General features: G+C 52.0%; 1 protein-coding gene across 4 annotated transcripts in view; it reads right to left on the bottom strand.

Moving 5' to 3' along the window:
• Positions 1–19,287, bottom strand: part of RNF8 (ring finger protein 8) — a 292,936-nt gene that overhangs the window by 2,860 nt on the left and 270,789 nt on the right. For 2 of the 4 annotated variants that reach the window (XM_069236312.1, XM_069236313.1), the window contains one exon: positions 13,234–13,377. The exons of 1 other annotated variant lie outside the window; for it this stretch is intronic. In XM_069236312.1, the coding sequence (XP_069092413.1) occupies positions 13,234–13,377 (144 nt within the window). Of the gene's footprint in view, positions 1–13,215; positions 13,378–19,287 lie in introns of all 4 variants that reach the window. One more of the 4 variants, XM_069236311.1, reaches the window with a different exon arrangement.

Below are 19,287 nucleotides of genomic sequence, written 5' to 3'. Positions count from 1 at the left end.
TTTAACATGATGCAACAACCACAGAATCATTATTTTCGATATTAGGAAGCTGTTGAGATAACAGAGAAGTTTAATACACCCACAACAGAGATGTGTGTATCCTGCAAGTCAGAGGTTGATATGTTGGTATGTCTGGTGCAGCCTGGTCAATACACCGCTTGGATATTTCATTTCCAATCTCCAGTCTAATCACATCTCTCCATTCTTCATTGTTTTGTGATATTGTTATCCTGAACTCAAGCCCTTTCGATCGAAGGGATCTTCAGATAGCCTTGAATGACAGGGAGTCAAAGCAGCTCTCCGAAATCTATTTTAAACTTATGGAAAGATGTCAACCTCTTCTTTAAATGGTAGGGTCGAGGGAAGTTATTTTATAGGAAAGTAACTTTTCTTCAAAAATGGTTCTGAATTCATCAAGAATAAGGATCCTGTTAACATTTTATCTGCCTCCTTGTTGTGCAAGCTTTTCTCCAGAAATCGCTATTGATGGGATAATGGGAAGCACAATCCCTCTTTAAACTGTTACAGAAAGAGGGTCAACAAGGGAGTGATCTGCACTGGTGTGGAGAGCTGCTCCCCATTTTGAATTAGTGGCAATATGCAGAGTCTGGTCGAAGTTCCCAGACTCTGACAAGCCGGTGAAATGATCTACCACAGTGGCGGGTCAAAGTCAACTTCAATTCCAGGGACAGTCCACAAGTTACCAATAGCATGCATGCTCTTTGCCAATTACTGGAAGAGGCAATTAAATACACACAAATGTTGGGTAGATCTTTTTTTTTCAGACCATAGCTGACTTTGTTGCATACATACATGCTAGACTTCGGAATCTTATAATTTTATCCAAAGATAGGGCTCCCAATTTCTGGAGAGCCTCCTAATCTAATGCAAGGAGTTGAGGGTTATCTGAGCTACCATGAGGCGGTTGCAATTTCTTCCTTCATCTTTGTGTCCCACAACATGTCTGATTTTGAACTGCTACTGCAGCAAGATGGGGGTTCTAGTGCTCCACAAGCCCCTATGAGTTCTCGCACAAATAAAGAAAAACAAAATAAATTGCACAAGAGAGCAACTAGTTTTCAGATATGTATGTATGTACATGGGGTTTGTATGTGGTGAACCCATTCAAAAACGCTGAAAAGATTTGAAGCAAAAGTTATAGTTTAGTGCACGTTTGTAGGACAGCTGTTTCTAAGAACGAAGGCAAAATTTTATGGTGTTGTGATGTAGTGTTCTTTAAAACAGTGTTGTATTCAGAGCTTTTGTAAGTTGGAACATAGTGATCCGACCTGATTTATACAGGGATGGCATTCCAGATCCTGGGTGCCCAGAGGGGGAAGCCATGTTGCCTTGTTTTTTCTGTTCAGAATTTGTCTGTCTCCAGTATGATAGTGTCCTGGCTGCAGGTGTGCCAAGATGGAAGCTGTGATGGTTTTGTAGAGATGCAGCTGTTTTTGTAGATTGTATGAGTGGCAATAAGGGCCACTTGAGTCAATTAAGGGAGGGGATGATGAAGTAATATTTCTTCAAACCGTTTATGGTGTTTGTTGTAGAGTGAAAGACGCCCCAGTGAGGCCAGTATGGAGTCAGGGTTGCCATGAAGCAGGGAATTTCTACAATTCATAGGAAAGAGTATGAGAGTATGAACAAATGTTTTGAAGTTGGGCCTAGTGGGGAATGGAGTAGGAAGTGTCTTGTCTGCTCTCCAGGCCCTTGTAGGCTTTCCAGCATCATCCACAGCACTAGGGCAGCGTTTGAGCGGTGTTTACCGCAGCGGGACATGTGCCCCCACCACTGCAACTGGGGAGGGGGTGTTTTGTCTGGCAGATACAGTACCAGTAGCAGCTTTGCAAGTTCTTTGCTGCAGCCTAGTCTTCTCCGAGTCGCCATCTTGTAAGACCCTGCCGCGTTATGTGACAACAGAGGCAGAGGTAAGCAGCCGTACTGCTGGGGCACCCCAGAGGGGGGAACACAGCAGAGAGGTGCTCTAGCACGTGGGTGCCCACATGATTTTGCCCCCATATGCTAACACCCACCTATGAGGATTCCACGGGCTTATTGTAGCAGCCTGTGTCTGTGTACCTGTTGGGTGACCACAGCTGTGTCATTCTGCAGGGCCACGCACCTAAGCAGATGACCCATGCACTCCAGATCAGGTACATTGAGGGCTCACTGGGAGCCCCGCAAGAGGCAGCATGGTGGCGAGAGTACGGGATGCCACGAAGATTGTGAAGTTCTGCCCCCGTTGACTCTGGGATGCCTATGAGGGTCCCAGGGCAGACTGGTGCAAGCCCTTCTACTACACCGCCCTTTCAGCTGGGAACGAGTGGTGACCCGCCTGCGGCCGCTGTGATCAAGCAGCAGGTCTTCTGCAGAAGGCCATGGGACCCGAGGTGAGATCTGGTTCAGTGGGCAAGCTCAAATGCTTCAGCCCTGGATCCCTTGGGGCTCCTTCTCTACGAGCAGCTGGATTGAGCTTACCATCCGGAGAGGGTTGAGGGGTGGCGGTAAGCCCCTCTTCTTCTTCCCCCTGCTGCTACCTCTCTGCAGCCAGTGACACTCCTGTAGAGCTGTTGTAACAGACCTCCTCAACCCTCTTCAGGGCTGTAACACGTGACGACAATATCACTCAGGAGTGTGGAGTGACTGGAGCATGAGCCATGGTTGGTCGGCTGTGGTCTCCCCTGCATCTGGTGAATGCTAAGGTTGTGACCTTTCGCTTTCAAATTGGTCACCTCGATCCCTGTACCAGGGGTGGATCACCAGCCTGACTGGAGCTTGCAAGGGCCTCAGGCCAGTCTTTTTCCCCCACTCATCCTTAACTGTGAGTTGCTGCAGCCTGGCAGTGGGGGACTGGTCTGAGGTGTTGACTGACAATCTTTGCTTGCCTTGGGGGTGCACCAGATGCGAGGAAAACCTAGTGGCTACACCCTGGGGACTTATGAGATTACCCCAAATGGGACTGACACCAATCTGGTACCCCAACCTACCCTCCTCAGCTAGACTGGACTCTTGAAGGGCCTGCACTCCCCTTGTTGGGTAGACTGACACAGGCCCTCGGTCTCTCCACCCACAACATGCTGGGAAAACTGTCTCATTCTCCTCTGGGGCATGCTTGCCCTTTGCCCGCCTGTTGATAATCTTCAGCCCTGCCAAAGAGCCTTTTGTCTAGCTGGATATATACAAGGCATCTGCCCTGTGACGAGACAGGGGTGATGTACTGAGTTGCTCTTGGCTTTCTGTACTTGACCCGGTGCACTCACCCACAGTGCCACACCCCAAATCCACTGATCCAGACAATCCGGTGATCTCCCTGTGGAACAAAGCCCCCGAAGCGGATTCAGAGACAACGGATCCTCCCCCCACTCCCATGCCAGGGAGCTTGACCACGGTGCCTATCACACACAAGTATATGGATCATTTCTTACAAGAGATGCACTCAGAAATAGGCACGTTCAAGACGTACTTCAAAACATGCATCCATGACATTCGATGAGATGTCTCTGAGTTGGGGGGGGTGTGGATGTTTTGGAATGAACCATTGATGCCAATCTGAGAACCAAGAGATGCTCTAGTGTTGACTAGAGGCACTCAAGGACTAATACGTAGATCTGCAAACCAAGTAGGAGGACCTAGAAAATAGGAGCAGCTGAAACAACATACACATCATGGGGGTGCCCAGGGAAGCAGAAGGAAGGGATGCCATGACCTTCACCACCGACCACCTGCAGACGTTTTAGTGGAGAGAAGGAGGCCCCCCCTCCTGTCCCTGGACAGAGCCTATCGAGAGTCGTATGCCCCTGGGCGCCCTGACTCATTCCTAGAGATCGTGACGGAAGTGCACTTCTTTACAGATAATGAAGCTATTCTGCGGGCCTCTAGAAGCAAGGCAGAACTGGTGTTTCATGGCCACAGCATGCAACTCTACCAGGATCTTTCCCCTGTCACACTGCGGAGGCAGAAAAACCTTAAACTGGCTCCCCTTTGCCTTCCTGTTCATCTGGGAAGGCAAACGACGATCCCTGTGCTCCCTGGAAGAGGCAAAACATCTGCTGGGGCTCTCAGCTGACACCCCAGGACAAGGACACCTCCCCATCTTATATGTCCTCTAGAGAGGGTCTGCACCCTTGTCTGTACTACCGTGCAGCCACATCATCCCAGCAAATCACAAACAGATGCAGGATCTCAGGAAAACAAGCGCAACATCATCCTGCACCTTCGTAACATGGAGAAAGACCTTCTCTGGCTCCGTACAGCTCTGGCTCCCTCTAATGCAGCAGCTCTCCTATAAGTGGGCCTCCTCCTCTGCTGTGGCCTCCCCGACTTGCACACCAATAGACCATGGATGTGCTGGCCCGTGGGGGCCTGGAGACTGCCCAGACTACTCCCACATGTCTGAACTCTGTCTATGACTGATGGCCAGCTCCCCAAGATTCACACCCCAGGAGAGTGACTCCGCAAGCAGGATCTCACCATGTCGGGCCAACCTCCCGAGACCTGGAGGAGAATGTTGCACCTGAATCCTATACGTTGTACATTACTTACTGTCATCTCCAATCAGGAGGCACACACCCCGCCCACTTTCTAAGTTGGAACACTGGACTATTATGATCCCCACGGGCTGCCCAGCCAAGATACTCCTTGCCCTGAGAGGGTGGGGGTGCGAGATGGTGCGGGATGTCTTCCTCTTCCCTAAGCCTTGTTCTCCCACAATTCTTCATACTTTACACTGCCAACGCACTCTCCCCGGAAACATGACTCTAACCACAGGTACTAGGTTGCTCTCTCAATGTTTGCAGTCTCAATTCACCTAACAAACACAAACATATATAGGGACAAATATACAATAGGATTGGGACGTTGTCCTCCTTCAGAAGACCCATCATATAGGGCGGACAGCCATCGGATGGCTCACCCGAAACCCGCTGCAATACTGGGCATACACAGATACCAAAACACTGGGGGTGGGTACAGTAGGCAAAGCAGGCTTCTGCTCCTCTGCCTCAAAGGTGGTGAGGGATAAGGAGGGTTGTTTTCTGACACTACACATGCTTAGGGGACGCGCAGCGCCAGCCATTAAGAAGGGAGGGGGGAGGGAGGAGCAGGCGGGAGGCGGGAGGGAGCGGCGAATGGGGGCGCGAGGGGGGCGGGGCCGCGGGGAGGCAGCGGCAGTGAGAGAAGGCAGGGGGGGAGCGCACAAGGGGCAAATACCAGGAAACAAGGCACAATAAAGAATACGGCACAGTTTACAACAGTCACAAAACTAGCCAAAAATGGCACAAATACAAATGGAATACTGCAATCAGAGGGGCACAAATGGGCGCTAGAGCGCCAGGAGGCAGGCGCAAAAAAGTGGAAAAAACACTTACATGAGCGGCGAAAAAGCAGCAGAAGCCACGGGACTCGAACACGCTAGCAGCAGCGTGGGCGGGGGCCAGGGGCACGAGACAGCAGGGTGGTGCTGCGGACGTGGGGGGCGAGCTCTGGACCAAAACAGGTCAGAGGTCGCTCACTCGCGACGCGCAGCGCCAGCCATTAAGAAGGGAGGGGGGAGGGAGGAGCAGCTTGGAGGCTGGAGGGAGCGGTGAATGGGGGCGTGAGGGGGGCGGGGCCGCGGGGAGGCAGCGGCAGTGAGAGAAGGCAGGGGGGGGAGCGCACAAGGGGCAAAATACCAGGAAACAAGGCACAATAAAGAATACGGCACAGTTTACAACAGTCACAAAACTAGGCAAAAATGGCACAAATACAAATGGAATACAGCAATCAGAGGGGTACAAATGGGGGCTAGAGCGCCAGGAGGCAGGCGCTAAAAAGTGGAAAAAACACTTACAGGAGCGGCGAAAAAGCGGCAGAAGCCACGGGACTCGAACACGCTAGCAGCAGTGTGGACGGGGGCCAGGGGCACGAGACAGCAGGGTGGTGCTACGGACGTGGGGGGCGAGCTCTGGACCAAAACAGGTCAGAGGTCGCTCACTCGCGACGCGCAGCGCCAGCCATTAAGAAGGGAGGGGGGAGGGAGGAGCAGCTGGGAGGCGGGAGGGAGGCAAGCCCGTCTGCGCCCGTCCGCGCCTGGACCGCGCCCAGCGCCACCCCCCCTGGTCCTCACGCCCCCGCATCCCCACCTTTCGCTACTCGGCCAGCGAACTCCTCGTCCTCAACCCTGGCCCCTCCACAGAATGCTTCCAGGCCACCCCGAAGCACACCAAAGGACCTTTTTCCTGCCGCACCTGCAACAGAACAACGAAGTCTGCAACAACCAACACAAACCACCTGCACTGCATCCTCCTTAACACACGCTCCGCACGAAAGCACGCCATCGAGCTCTGGGACCTGCTCGACACCACCGCCCCAGATGTAGCCTTCCTAACCGAAACCTGGTGGAACGACTCCTCGGCCCCAGACATCGCCATCGCCATCCCTGACGGCTGCAAGATCATCAGAAGAGATCGCACCAACGGAATCGGCGGAGGAATAGCCATCACCCACAAATCCACCCTCAAGATCCACACCCACACGGACGACACCCTCAAGACAGCCGAACACCTCCACTTCCAGATCCACACGGACCCTAACACAACCCTCATATACCGTCCTCCAGGACCAAGAGCCCCCTTCAGTGACACCATCTCCGACCTCGCAAGCTCCCACGCCCTCGCCTCTTCAGACTACATCCTCCTGGGAGACCTCAACTTCCACCTGGAGAACAACAATGACGCCAACACCGCATCACTGACCACCAACCTCTCCAACCTCGGACTCCGTCAACTGGTCAACACACCCACCCACATCGCCGGCCACACCCTTGACCCACTCTTCACTGCAAGCAACCACATCTCATTCAGCCACACCTCCGAACTCCACTGGATCGACCACCACTGCGTCCATTTCACCTTCAAGAAAAACACCGAACACCACCGCACCCCACTACCGCCTCACCGCCGCTGGGGAAAAGTCACTGAAGACCAACTAACCAGCACCCTCGACAAAAACCCACCACCCGACCCCACCGACCCGGACTCCGCCGCCATCAACCTCCAACAATGGATCCTCAACTGCGCCAACATCCTAGCACCACTCAAGAGACCCACCGTCAACCAAGAAAAGAAAAAAACAGCCTGGTTCACAGACGAACTGACCACCTCCAAACGCACCTGCCAGAAACTCAAGAAAAAATGGATCCTCAAGCGCACACCCGACAACCTTGCTACCCTCAAGGAAGCCAACCGCGAACACCACCAACTGATCCGACTCGCCAAACGCTCCTACTTCACAGAATGCCTTTACAACAACGCACACGACTGCAAGGAACTCTTCTGCATCGCGAAGGAGCTCTCCAACGCCAACGTCAACGACGTCCCACCATCCCAGAAACTCTGCGACGATCTCTCCACCTTCTTCTTCCAGAAAATCGCAGCCATCCACGACAGCTTCAACACCGCACCTCCGCCTGACCCCACCCCCAACAACTCCTCCCACGCCGACCGCCTCACCACCTGGACCCACGTAGACGACGCCGAAACACTAAAGACCATGAACTCCATCCACTCAGGATCTCCCTCTGACCCCTGCCCACATCACGTCTTCAACAAAGCCGACGTCACCATCGCCCCCAAACTCCGCAAGATCATCAACCTTTCCTTCAACACCGCTACCTTCCCGGACAGCTGGAAGCACGCAGAAATCCAACCCCTCCTCAAGAAACCTAAGGCTGACCTCAACGATCTCAAAAACTTCCGACCGATCTCCCTCCTCCCTTTCCCAGCGAAAGTCATCGAGAAGATCGTCAACGCACAGCTCTCCCACTACCTCGAAGACAACTCCATCCTAGACCCCTCCCAATCCGGTTTCAGACGCAACCACAGCACAGAGACTGCACTCCTCGCCGCCACAGATGACATCAGACAACAAATGGACAACGGCGAAACTTCAGCCCTCATCCTCCTAGACCTCTCCGCTGCCTTCGACACGGTCTGCCACCGCACCCTACTAAATCGCCTCCACGAAGCCGGTATCCAAGACAAAGCCCTCAACTGGATCTCATCCTTTCTCTCCGGCAGAACCCAGAGAGTCCGACTCTCACCCTTCCGCTCCGAAGCCACCAACCTCATCTGCGGTGTCCCCCAAGGCTCCTCGCTAAGCCCAACGCTGTTCAACGTCTACATGGCCCCCCTCGCACAACTGGCCCGTCGGCACGACCTCAGCATCCTCTCCTACGCTGACGACACCCAGCTCGTCCTCTCCCTGACCAAAGATCCTCACACCGCCAAAGCCAACCTCCACGAGGGACTGAAATCCATCGCCGAGTGGATGAGCAACAGCCGCCTGAAACTAAACTCCAACAAGACGGAAGTCCTCATCCTCGGCCGCTCCCCCTCGGCCTGGAACGACTCTTGGTGGCCCACCGCCCTGGGCCCCCCACCCACCCCAGCCAGCAACGCACGAAACCTCGGCTTCATCCTCGACTCCGCTCTCACCATGTCCAAACAGGTCAACGCAGTCTCCTCCTCCTGTTTCAACACCCTCCGCATGCTCCGCAGAATCTTCAAGTGGATTCCAACAGGAACCAGAAAGACGGTGACCCAAGCCCTCGTCAGTAGCAGACTCGACTACGGCAATGCACTCTACACAGGCATCCCAACTAAAGACATCCAACAACTCCAACGCATCCGCCCACCTGATCCTCGACATACCCCGCCGATGTCACATCTCCCACCACCTGAAGGACCTCCACTGGCTCCCCGTGGACAAGAGGATCACCTTTAAACTCCTCACCCACGCACACAAGGCACTACACGACACCGGACCCACCTACCTGAACACCAGACTCAACTTCTACGTTCCCTCACGCCAACTACGCTCTGCCAACCTTGCCCTCGCCATCGTCCCCCGAATCCAGCGCAAGACCTCTGGCGGCAGATCCTTCTCCTACCTCGCCGCCAAGACCTGGAACTCACTCCCGACCTCACTACGCCAGACCCAGGACCTCCTCACCTTCAGGAGACTCCTAAAGACATGGCTCTTCGAACGATAGCAGGTACCCCCCCCCCCCAGCGCCTCGAAACCCTAACGGGTACATAGCGCGCTTTATAAATCTAATGATTGATTGAATAAGCCATTGCATTAAGAGCTTGCTCTATTTAGCAGTGCTGAAGAAAATCTTGCCAGCTGATATGGGGATTCACACACTGTTCATTATTCTTTTCTTAATAGAGCCTTTCAGACTTTGGTTGGCTCTGAGGAGATCTTCTATGACACTCACGAAGGCCAGACAAGTAAAGAAAAGCTTCCTAGAAAGGCCTTCAACATCTCTATGAACAAGCATCTCACCATATCTTGACTATTGAAAATGCTCTTCTAGGCAACTCTTATTTTATTTCTTCATTGTTAGCTAATTTCACAAATATGTATGCAGATGCCATAGCCTGGTCAAAAAATAACAAAATCTGAAATCTCATTTGATTTACATTTAGAAAGTGGACATACATGAGCAAAAGTTCCCAACTTTCAAGGTAATTAGCAGATATTAGTGGATCCTCTCTAGGTATGGACATAGACAGCTTCACATTAGGTAAACAATAAGATGGGGGTTCTATTCCATCTTCATATAAAACTGCCCAGACTCCTTTGCAGTCCTGCAAGCTAAATTGTATCTGCAAGTACTTTGCATAATCGATTCAACAAGCGTCTTGCATGTTTTATGTGTTGGAAAGTACCATCTTGCCTGGCATGTTACCTCCATTTTTACTTGTGTGTCAGTTTGTTTTTGCTTGTCTCACTGGGACCCTGCTAGCCAGGACCCTAGTGCTCATAGTTGAGACCTGAATGTGTGTTCCCTGTGTGGTGCCTAACTGTGTCACTGAGGCTCTGCTAACCAGAACCTCAGTGCTTATGCTCTCTCTGGCTTTAAAATTGTCACTGCAGGTTAGTGACCATTTTTACCAATTCTGATTGGCACACTAGAACACCCTTATAATTCCCTAGTACATGGTACCTAGGTACCCAGGGTATTGGGGTTCTAGGAGATCCCTATGGGCTGCAGCATTTATTTTGCCACCCATAGGGAGCTCAGGAACTGCAGCCTGAGTGAAATAACGTCCACGTTATTGCACAGCCATTTTACACTGCACTTAGGTAACTTATAAGTCACCTATATGTCTAACCCTCACCTAGTAAAGGTTAGGTGCAAAGTTACTAAATGTGAGGGCACCCTGGCACTAGCCAAGGTGCCCCCACATGGTTCAGACAATTTCCCCGGACTTTGTGAGTGCGGGGACACCAGTACACGCGTGCACTACATATAGGTCTATATGTAGCTTCACAATGGTAACTCCGAATATGGCCATGTAACATGTCTAAGATCATGGAATTGTCCCCCATGCCAAATCTGGTATTGGGGTGCCAATCCCATGCATCCCCGGGACTCCAGCAAGGACCCCGGGTACTGCCAAACTAGCTCTCTGGGGTTTTCTCTGCAGCTTCCACTGCTGCCAACCCACAGACAGGCTTCTGCCCTCCTGGGGTCTGGGCAGCCCAGTCTCAGGAAGGCAAAGAATTTCCTCTGAGAGCAGGGTGTTACACTCTCTCACTTTGGAAATAGGTGTTAAGGGCTGGGGAGGAGTAGCCTCCCCCAGCCTCTGGAAATGCTTTGAAGGGCACAGATGGTGCCCTCCTTGCATAAGCCAGTCTACACCGGTTCAGGGATCCCCCAGCCCCTGCTCTGGTGCGAACCTGCACAAAGGAAAGGGGAGTGACCACTCCCCTGTCCATCACCACCCCAGGGGTGGTGCCCAGAGCTCCTCCAGTGTGTCCCAGACCTCTGCCATCTTGAATGCAGAGGTGTGAGGGCACAATGGAGGCCGCTGAGTGGCCAGTGCCAGCAGGTGACATCAGAGACCCCTCCTGATAGGTGCTTACCTGGTTAGGTGGCCAATCCTACTCTGAGGGCTATTTAGGGTCTCTCCTGTGGGTTTCTCATCAGATAACGAATGCAAGAGCACACCAGAGTTCCTCTGCATCTCCCTCTTCGACTTCTGCCAAGGATCGACCACTGACTGCTCCAGGACGCCTACAAAACCACAACAAAGTAGCAAGACCACTACCAGCAACATTGTAGCGCCTAATCCTGCTGGCTTTTACCAACTGTTTCCTGGTGGTGCATGCTCTGAGGGCTGTCTGCCTTCACCCTGCACTGGAAGCCAAGAAGAAATCTCCCCTGGGTCGACGGACTCTTCCCCCTGCTAACGCAGGCATCAAACTTCTGCATCACCAGTCTTCTGGGTCCCCTCTCATCTTGACGAGCGCGGTTCCTGGAACACAGGAGCTGGAGCCAAGTGACCCCGACAGTCCACTGGTCCATCTGTACAAATTTGGTGGAGGTAAGTCATTGCCTCCCCTTGCCAGACAGTAATCCTGTGTACTGCGTGAACTGAAGCTGCTAGGGCTTCTGTGCACTTTTGCAAGGAATCGTTCGTGCACAGCACAGCCCAGGTCCCCAGCACTCCGTCCTGCATTGCTCAACTCGCTGAGTTGACCAACGGCTTCGTAGGACCCTCCTTTGTAGTAGCAAGGCAACCGCCATGCTCAGTTTTGTTGAACCCCTGTTCAAGTGCTTCTGCGGGTGCTGCCTGCTTCTGCATGGGCACTCTGTGCTGCTGAGCACCCCCTCTGTCTCCTCCTCCAAGGGGCGACCTCCTGGTCCTTCCTGGGCCCGGGCAGCACCCATTTTCTTCAACCGCGACCTTTGCAGCTAGCAAGGCTTGTTTGCAGTCTTTCTGCGAGGAAACAACTCTGCATCCTCCAACACGCCGTGGGACATCTTCTGTGCAAAGGAGAAGTTCCTGGCATCTTCCGTTGTTGCAGAATCATCAGCTTCTTCCACCCAGAGGCAGCCATTTTGCACCTTCATCCGGGGATAAGTGGGCTCCTGCCCCCCCAGGACACTTTCGTGACTCTTGGACTTGGTCCTCTTCCTTTGCAGGTCCTCATGTCCAGGAATCTGTCTTCAGTGCTTTGCAGTCAGTTGTTGTCTTTGCAGAATCTCCTATCATGACTTTAGTGTGATTCTGGGGAAGTAAGGTCACTTTACTCCTACTTTTCAGGGTCTTGGGGTGGGGTATCTTGGACACCCTTAGTGTTTTCTTACACTCCCAGCGACCCGCTACACACTACACTAGGCCTGGGGTCCCTAAGTGGTTCGCATTCCACTTTCTTAGTATATGGTTTGTGTTGCCCCTAGGCCTATTGCATCCTATTGTATTCTGGTGTTTGCACTACTTTTCTGGTTACTTACCTGATTCTGGTTTGTGTGTATATTTTGTGTATTTTACTTACCTCCTAGTTCAGCCTAAACTGCTCTGCTATAGCTACCTCTATCAGCCTAAGCTGCTAGAACACTTCTAATCTACTAATAAGGTATAACTGGACCTGGCACAAGGTGTAAGTACCACCTGGTACCCACTATGAGCCAGGCCAGCCTCCTACAGTATGCATTTTCTTTTATTTCCCTCAATCCACTCATATACTTTTCCACTCCCTGTGCTGCCACCATTATGCACTGAACAAAAAAGTGATATTTTCATACACCCGCCAACATGAAAGCATACAAAGATGTCACTGACTATAGGCAGACGCCACCTCTCTTGATCTTTAATGGGCAGAATCCATACAGTTTCAAACCTCTGCAGAGATGCTTCATGGTGGCCGCTTGGAAGCCTGACTCATCAGTAGGATGTCAGGCTATCAGGCCCAAGGCATTCTAGAACGACTGAAGGGAAGGCGTACTTGTTACACCACAGTGGGCACCTGACTCTTCTCCCATCAGTGTGCAGACTGACAGGTGAAACTGATGTCATTAGGATAACACACCTGCTCTCACAGTGAACTAGACGTCACATGATTCCACTTTGCAAGCAGAGGGAAAACCACATTTCTGCACTGAAGTACTCCACATAGAAAAAAAGCAGAACGTCTAGTAGGCGACACATTTGCGAACTATCCAAATAACATCCTCTACAACCAGTTTTTAATTAAAAGTGAACCCAGAAAGGACACTTAATCTTGGCTGCAGAATGCAAATAGTTTTTCACTTATTGAAAGAAGGTGTTCATGAGTTATTCCTTCATGCTAGTACTAAACAGGTCACCCAGCCTATGAACAGTTTCTCATCTTTTTAAATACTATGAGGGACATAGCTGATGCCCAGTCACCAATGTGTACCTAAAAGTATGTAATCACCATAATCATAATCCTGATCACTGCTGTAGGGCCCGTCGTAGTCATGGGCTTCGTTATAGTATTCGTCATCATCGGGCATGTTGAAGGACGCAATGCTGGCATCACTCAACAAAGTAGCTGGACTCAATGTTGGGTCTGGATTCTCTGCAGCAATGGACAACATAAATCAGCAAATTAAAATACGCAATAACACACTTGAAGTTATAACAACTTTTGGAAAGATTTTTTTCCTTTGTACTCTTTGACAACATGATGCAACAGCCGCAGAATCATTACTTTCGATACTAGCTGTTGAGATAACTGAGGAGTTTAATACACCCACTACAGAGATGTGTGTATCCTGCAAGTCAGAGGTTGATATTTTGCTATGTTCGATACAGCCTGGTCAATACACTGCTTGGATATTTGAGGTTAAAGCACAATATAAGGGCTACATATGTCAATCCAAATCTCTCAATTCTCCAAAACTTTGTGATATTGAAATCTTGAATACAAGTCCTTTGTATTAAAAGGATCTTCAGATAGCCTTGAAAGACAGGAAGTCAAAGAAGCCCTCCGAGTTCTATTTTAAACTTCTGGAAATATGCCAACCTATTCTTTAAATGTTAGGATCGGAGGGGGCGTGGCCAAGATGGCGGTGTGAGCGGACACGTTCGTTTGAGCTCCGCCGCCCGGGCCTCAGAAAATAGCCTTGCGACCCCGGAGATCGATGGCCCGGGGTGCCCGGAGGTTGTGACCGGTGCCGAGGAGAGGAGGGTGCCCCAAGGGGGTCGGGGACACCTGCGGCGGCGAGAGACGGAGGCGCGGAGCCGCGAGGCCTGGGCCCGCGCCTGTTGCCGGTGAGCACGGCGCGGGGGACTGGGCCGCGTGGTGGGTCCTGGTAGTCCTTTGGCCGTGGGTGAAGTCGCGGCAGGAGCCCAGGAGGGGGCTGTGGTGCTGTGGCGCAGTGAGGGCTGCGCCGGGGCCCCGGCACGGAACGGAACGCCGGTGGCCCCTGGAGGCTGACGTGCCCGCATTGCTTGGCTCCCCTGGAGGACAGGGCCTCCGGACGAGGAGGGGGATGAGCCGGGGTGCTTGTGGGTTGCCCCGGCTCTGGAGTGCAGCGGCCTGAGGTGGCGAGGTGGCGCTGGGCCGCTGATCGGCGGTGCGGTCGGCCCGCGGTGGCCCCAACTGGTGTTATAGAAAGCAACTGTGTGGCGTGTGGCCATAGAGAGTCCAGGAGCGAAAAGTCAGTGGCTGCTGGTGGGAATAAGAGGACTGGGGGGCGTGGTCCCTTGGATAGACCGCGAAGGGGCCCTGGCTGGGTGATAGCACGGTCGCAGCAGAAAAACAGGAGCGATGGCGGCCTCCAAGTCCAAGCAGGAGCGGTCACTAAGAGAAATGCTGACTGGAGCACGCCCGGGCCAGGTGGAGCTGTTGAGGGGCCTCCGGCGACGAAGTCCCAAGAGATGTGTGGGGAGATGGAGGAGGACGAGGGGAAGTTGAGAAGTCTGGGAGTCATATCTGTTTGTTACAGGAGACACACTTATTGCATAAGGACACATATTGCACGCGCTCAAAGTGGTTCCCTAGACAATTCTGGTCCTCAGCTTCCACGAAACATGCTGGGGTTGCGATACTGCTTTCAAGGTCCTTCTCTGGGGAAGTAGTGGCAAAAATACATGAGGTGCAGGGAAGGTTTCTGGCTATTAGAAGAAGGGTCGGGGGCTTTTCCTTTACTATTGCTTCCCTGTATGCTCCTAATACTCAGCAGGAAACCTTCCTGAGACAGGCTGTGTCCCCGATGCTACACTCGCCGGTTTGCGCCATTTTGGTGCGGGGAGATTTTAACTTGGTGATGGATAATGAACTGGATCGCTCTGGTCACCGCTTCGGGCAGACGGGGGCATTGACAGCGGCGGGGCATCAGTGGCTGGCTGAGTGTGGTTTGGAGGACGTGTGGAGGAAGGCGCATCCCACGCTTAGGGATTATTCCTTTTACTCAGCAGCGACCAAGACGTATGCACGGCTTTTTCTGGCTTCGCAGGAGTTCCTCTCCTGAGTTAGAGCCACCAAGATTGGGCCTCGAGCCTTGACGGATCATGCTCCTATTACTGTAGAGGTTACTATGGATGTAGGCCGGGTGGGTGCTTCGGGCTGGCGCTTTAGAGATTTGTTGCTTCAGAATGGGGCAACGGTGGAGTCTCTCCGGTGTGCAATCACGGACTACCTTAGTTTTAATGACAACAGGAACACCTGTTTGGAGACTCTGTGGGAGGCTTTGAAGGCGGTGGTGAGAGGGGGGGTGATGTCGCTGTCCGCTAGAGATAATAAAGCAAAGAGTAAGATGAGGGAAGAGCTGGAACAAAGGGTGTCGGTATTGGAGCGCTCCCATGAATCCACTGGTGCGCCCAGAATTTGGCGGGAGTTGGAGAAGGTGCGGCAACAGCTGAAACGGCTAGATTGGGACATGGCGGAGTATGCAATAGCCCGTCTTAAGCATAAATATTACATTGGGAGAAACAGATGTGGGAAGCTTTTGGCGCACCGGTTACGAGCGCAGTGCACACCGTCGACGATAAAGCTTGTCCGTTCCCCTTCAGGAATGGAAGTGCAAACGAGTGATCAGATTGCGGAGGCGTTTGCAGAGTTTTACCAGGGGTTGTATGCGGCGGATGAACGGAGCAATGGGGCTCCGGATACATTTTTGGAGGGTATAGCGATCACTCCTCTTGAGGAGAGGGAGGCGTCTTCATTGGACCAGCCTGTAAGGGCTGAAGAGGTCATATCAGCGATTTCATGCCTAAGGGTGGGGAAGTCCCCTGGCCAAGATGGTTTTATGGCACTTTTTTATAAGACCTTTTGTGTGGAACTTGTGCCGCTTTTGGTGCAGCTCTTCAACTCCTTCCAGACCTCGGGAGTCCTAACACCCAGTATGCTGGACGCTACCATTGCAGTTATACATAAGCCGGGGAAAGACCAAGAGGAGTGCGCTTCCTATAGGCCGATTTCGCTCCTGAATATAGATGCCAAACTATTCACAGGAATAATCGCCCATCGCCTTAATTGCTTTATACCGGGTCTTGTTGACCCGGATCAGGCAGGTTTTATACCGCACCGACAGTGCAGCAATAATACGAAGCGATTGCTTCATTTGCTAGACAAAACGGATCGTTCTCGCCGGGAGGCACTCTTCCTCTCTACTGACACGGAGAAGGTGTTCGATAGGGTTCACTGGCCCTATCTTTTTAGAGTGTTGGAGCATTTTGGACTGGGCCCAGGTTTTATGACGTGGATCCGATGTATCTACCAGTCTCCGAGGGCTGCGGTCCGAGTTAATGCTACGCTTTCATTGCCGTTTCCAATTAGGCGAGGGACTCGACAGGGATGCCCGCTCTCTCCCCTCTTGTTTGCGCTATACATGGAGCCCCTGGCGCAGCGTCTGCGAGACAGCCCTTTGATCTCTGGCGTGAAGTTCGGAGGCAATCACCATCTCATTACCTTGTATGCAGATGATGTAATCCTTACCCTGGCGGAGCCCGCGACTTCGCTGCCTGCGCTTATGGGGATACTTAATGAGTTTGGCCTGGTCTCGAGATTCCAGGTGAATATGCAGAAGTCCCAGGTCCTTAGTCGGTTAATAAGGTCGGAACATGAGGAAGATCTGAGGGCCCGATACCCCTTTCTCTGGTCGTCCTTGCGGCTTTCCTACCTAGGGGTTGATCTGGCGCCTTCTGCTGCAAAGACGGCGAGCTTGATTTATACGAAGTTGGTTCGTGAAGTGCAGCGAGACCTGGAGGCTTGGGGGAGACTTAAGTTGTCCTGGCTGGGCAGGGTGGCGGCGGTGAAGATGACAGTCTTGCCGCGTATACTGTATGTGTTCCAGGCGCTTCCCCTGACTCCTCCGCCCTGGACGATAGCGACTCTTCAAGCGGCGGTTCTGAGATTTGTCTGGGAGGGTCGACCGGCACGCCTTTCGCTATGGGTTCTGTATCGCTCTAAGGGGGAGGTGGCCTTGCGGTTCCCTGCCTTTTGCGATATTTTCAGGTGACACAGTTGTGTTTTCTTTTAGAGTGGAGCCGCCCACTTACTGAGAAACATTGGTGCTTTATGGACCAGGCGGTGGCGGGCTCTCATATATGGAAGGAGCCTGGGCTCCGGTGTCAACACAGGGCGGGGGGACTCTATTCTTCCCCGATCACGGGTGCAACGTTACGTATATGGGATGCGGTGGGTGGTCGGTTGGGGCTGACATCGTTTCCGTCCCCGATGACCCCTATAGGTGTGAATCCTGACTTTGAGCCTGGGCTGCTCGTGAAAGCTTTGCGACGGTGGCATGTGGGGGGCTGTAAGAGGGTAGGGAGCCTTTTTGATGAGCAAGGAGTGATTCCCTTCGACCAGATGAGAGAGACATATGGCTTGACAGAGGCGGACAGGATGATGTACTATCAGATCCGGCACTGGGCCCCGTTGCCGGCTAATAGAGCAATAATAGATAGGCCGCTAACGCCGTTGGAGAAATGGCTCCTGATGAAGAAGGATGATAAACGAATAATTTCTAGCTTTACAGGCTATTGCAGGGGGAGGGGCGTCTGCCTAAATCTAAGGGACAGTTGAGATGGGAGAAGGAGCTGGAAAGGGAGCTTTCAAAAGAAGAGTGGGACAGTATCTTTTATAGAATACATCATATGGCCCATAATGCAGCAGGGACGGAGACAGCATATAAGGTGACCTCCTACTGGTACTACACCCCAGCAAGGATACACACATGGGACCCCACTAAGTCTAGCCTCTGTTGGAGGGGGTGTGGGGGCATGGGTACACTTGTGCACTTACTTTGGCCTGCCCCAAACTCCACAGATATTGGGAGAGCATTATAGACGGTGTTGATACAGCGTTTAATACTAAGATTCCTAGATTTCCATCGTACATCTTGCTGGGTTTGCCTAATCCCTTCACCTTTCCTCTGCGATCGCTAAAAGGGCAGCAGATGGCCCTGGCCCTCAATGCGGAGCTGCAGCTGATTCTAGCTTTATGGGGCACAGACAGGGTACCGACATATCTGTCCTGGCTGCAGAAGCTGTGGTTTATTCTGGCAATGGAGAAGCTTACTCTGCCTCTCAACAGCGGGTAGGTGACCTGAACACCTTATGGAGACCGTTCCTTCAGATTTTATCCACAGAATTTACTGAGCTGACATGCCCGGCTTATCTGAGAGTACTGGGGCTAACCTGAACCTCTGGGAGTGTGGCTGTTTGGAGGGATCTTGGGAGGGATTGGGGTAATGCGGGGGGGCGGGTAGGGGAACAGAGAGTTGGCAGGATGACGGGGCCTTTTAAGGGAAGCAATGTTGGTGTTTTATTAGTTATTTCTATGCTTTATATTACAATGTAAGGAGTTTGCTTCGCAATGCTACAGACTTTTGCACGTGGCCCACCTGTTCATAGGGTTGCATGGAGGGGGCGGATGGGAGGTCCCTTTTGACATAGCTACACAGGGGATGGATTTCTATGGGCCGATTTAGAGCTTTTGGCTAGAGGTACTGCATTGTGTTTGTCATACTACGATGTGCTGTACTTTATATGTTTATATGTTGAAATCAATAAACAGATTTGATCCATAAATGTTAGGATCGAGGGAAGTTACTTTCTAGGTAAATAACTTTTCTTCAAAAATGGTTCTGAATTCATCAACAATAAGGATGCCTCAGCAGCATCCTGTTAACATTTTATCTGCCTCCTTGTGTTGCAAGCTTTTCTCCAGAAATCACTATTGATGGGATAATGGGAAGCACAGTCACTCTTAAAACTTTTTCTGGAAGAGGGTCAACAAGGGAGTGGTCTCCACTGGTACACAAGGGTGGAGAGCTACTCCCCATTTTGAATTATTGGCAATATGCAGAGTCTGGTCGAAGTTCCCAGATTCTCACAAGCCGGTGAAATGATCTACCACAGTGGTGGGTCAAAGCCAACTTCAATTCCATGGACAGTCCACAAGTTACCAATAGCATGCATGCTCTTTGCCAATTGCTGGAAGAGGCAATTAAATACACACAAAAGTCGGGTAGATCTTCTC

The sequence above is a fragment of the Pleurodeles waltl genome, chromosome 5, assembly GCF_031143425.1.
Source record: "Pleurodeles waltl isolate 20211129_DDA chromosome 5, aPleWal1.hap1.20221129, whole genome shotgun sequence".
NCBI lineage: Eukaryota > Metazoa > Chordata > Amphibia > Caudata > Salamandridae > Pleurodeles > Pleurodeles waltl.
The sequence above is the reverse complement of the archived record's forward strand: the minus strand, read 5'-3'. Positions and strand labels throughout refer to the sequence as shown.